This window comes from Rhagoletis zephyria, unplaced genomic scaffold, assembly GCF_001687245.7.
Source record: "Rhagoletis zephyria isolate East Lansing unplaced genomic scaffold, Rhagoletis_zephyria_1.1 Rzeph_scaffold_39416, whole genome shotgun sequence".
In the NCBI taxonomy this organism is placed as follows: domain Eukaryota; kingdom Metazoa; phylum Arthropoda; class Insecta; order Diptera; family Tephritidae; genus Rhagoletis; species Rhagoletis zephyria.
Window position 1 is genome coordinate 1 of NW_016196471.1, and position 1285 is coordinate 1285.

Sequence of the window (1285 nt, forward strand, 5' to 3'; positions counted from 1 at the left end):
GAAATTAAATGTCATTTCCGTCCAAAAGCTTACATACATACATACTCTTTTAGTTTATTTTTTTTTCTCTGTATATTTTTTGTTTTGATTTTATACGTTGAAAACAGCCTTTTGTCCTTTTGTCTATCCACATACATAACACATGCTCCGTCTTTTCGCAGTCCTTTCTTTCATTTAACTAAATTTGTTTTACATTATCGCTCATTTATACTCACAATCATTGCTCGATTGCCATTTTATCTGTCACTTAATGTCCAAATTAATTAATCTTCTAATTAATTACTCCTTTTTTCTTTTTCTTCTGCTTTCTTTTTTATCCACAGGAGGACGCCGATTTGGATGATATTAACTTGGGTGCCGGAACCAATACCCAGCAACCAGGTCTTGGTGGCGCCGGTGGACAACCAGCACCAGTTTTCGCGATGCCACCACCAAACCAATCAACCGCCACTGGCGTGAATCCATTTACGGGCGCACCAGTGGCTGCTGCTACAGAGAATACATCGCTCAATGCTACCGAACAGCCGACATATACGCCAGGTATATAAGACAAATAAAACTAATTTAGTGGATAAATTAAAAAAAAATATATAATAACATACAAACATTAAAAAAAGATTGAATTACGAAGCTCTAATTAACATGTTCACGAGAAGGTGTTTGGAAAAGATGATGTTAATAAAGATCGTTATTACTTAATTAATAAAAAAACTGCAAATTATATTGCTAACAATACATACATATGTTCATGATGACGGTGTTATTTGGCAAATGATGACAGCAGAAAGTATAGGGAAGCTGAGTTAAAAAGTTTATGTAACGTACATACGTATGAACTTAGCATGTACATCCGTGCAACCTTATGGAAAAGCAAACTAAAAAAAAATATTCAAACAAAAAATATTTATAACTGCTCCATTTCTTTTGCTCCTTTTTCTATCAGCGCGCTCACTTATAAACACAAAAACACACACTCAGCCATACACTTACACATAAAAACACAAACTAATTATTTCAAAAAAAAGAAACTAAATTAATAATAAGCAGTCACAATATTTATACTTATATATTAATACCGTTAGGAAAAACTTTAATTAAACTTCCTATTATTAATACATATGTAAAAATATTATACATACATATGTATGTACTATATAATATTCAATTACTGCTTTTTTGAATGAAAAAATTAATATTTGTTGTAGTTTAAATGACAGTTAAATAAAATATTAATCTGGCAAAAATTGGTATGTCGAATTTTAGCTAAAATCATTCGCACCTAAAA

General features: G+C 31.1%; 1 protein-coding gene across 1 annotated transcript; it reads left to right on the top strand.

The window, feature by feature from the left end:
- Window positions 1–278: 278 nt before the first annotated feature.
- On the top strand, window positions 279–699 carry LOC108354808 (dnaJ homolog subfamily C member 5 homolog; the record flags this gene model as incomplete). The annotated part of the gene is made up of 1 exon (XM_017605976.1): window positions 279–699. A coding segment is annotated over one exon (270 nt), but the record flags the coding sequence as incomplete, so codon positions are not given.
- Between the last annotated feature and the right edge of the window lie 586 nt (window positions 700–1285).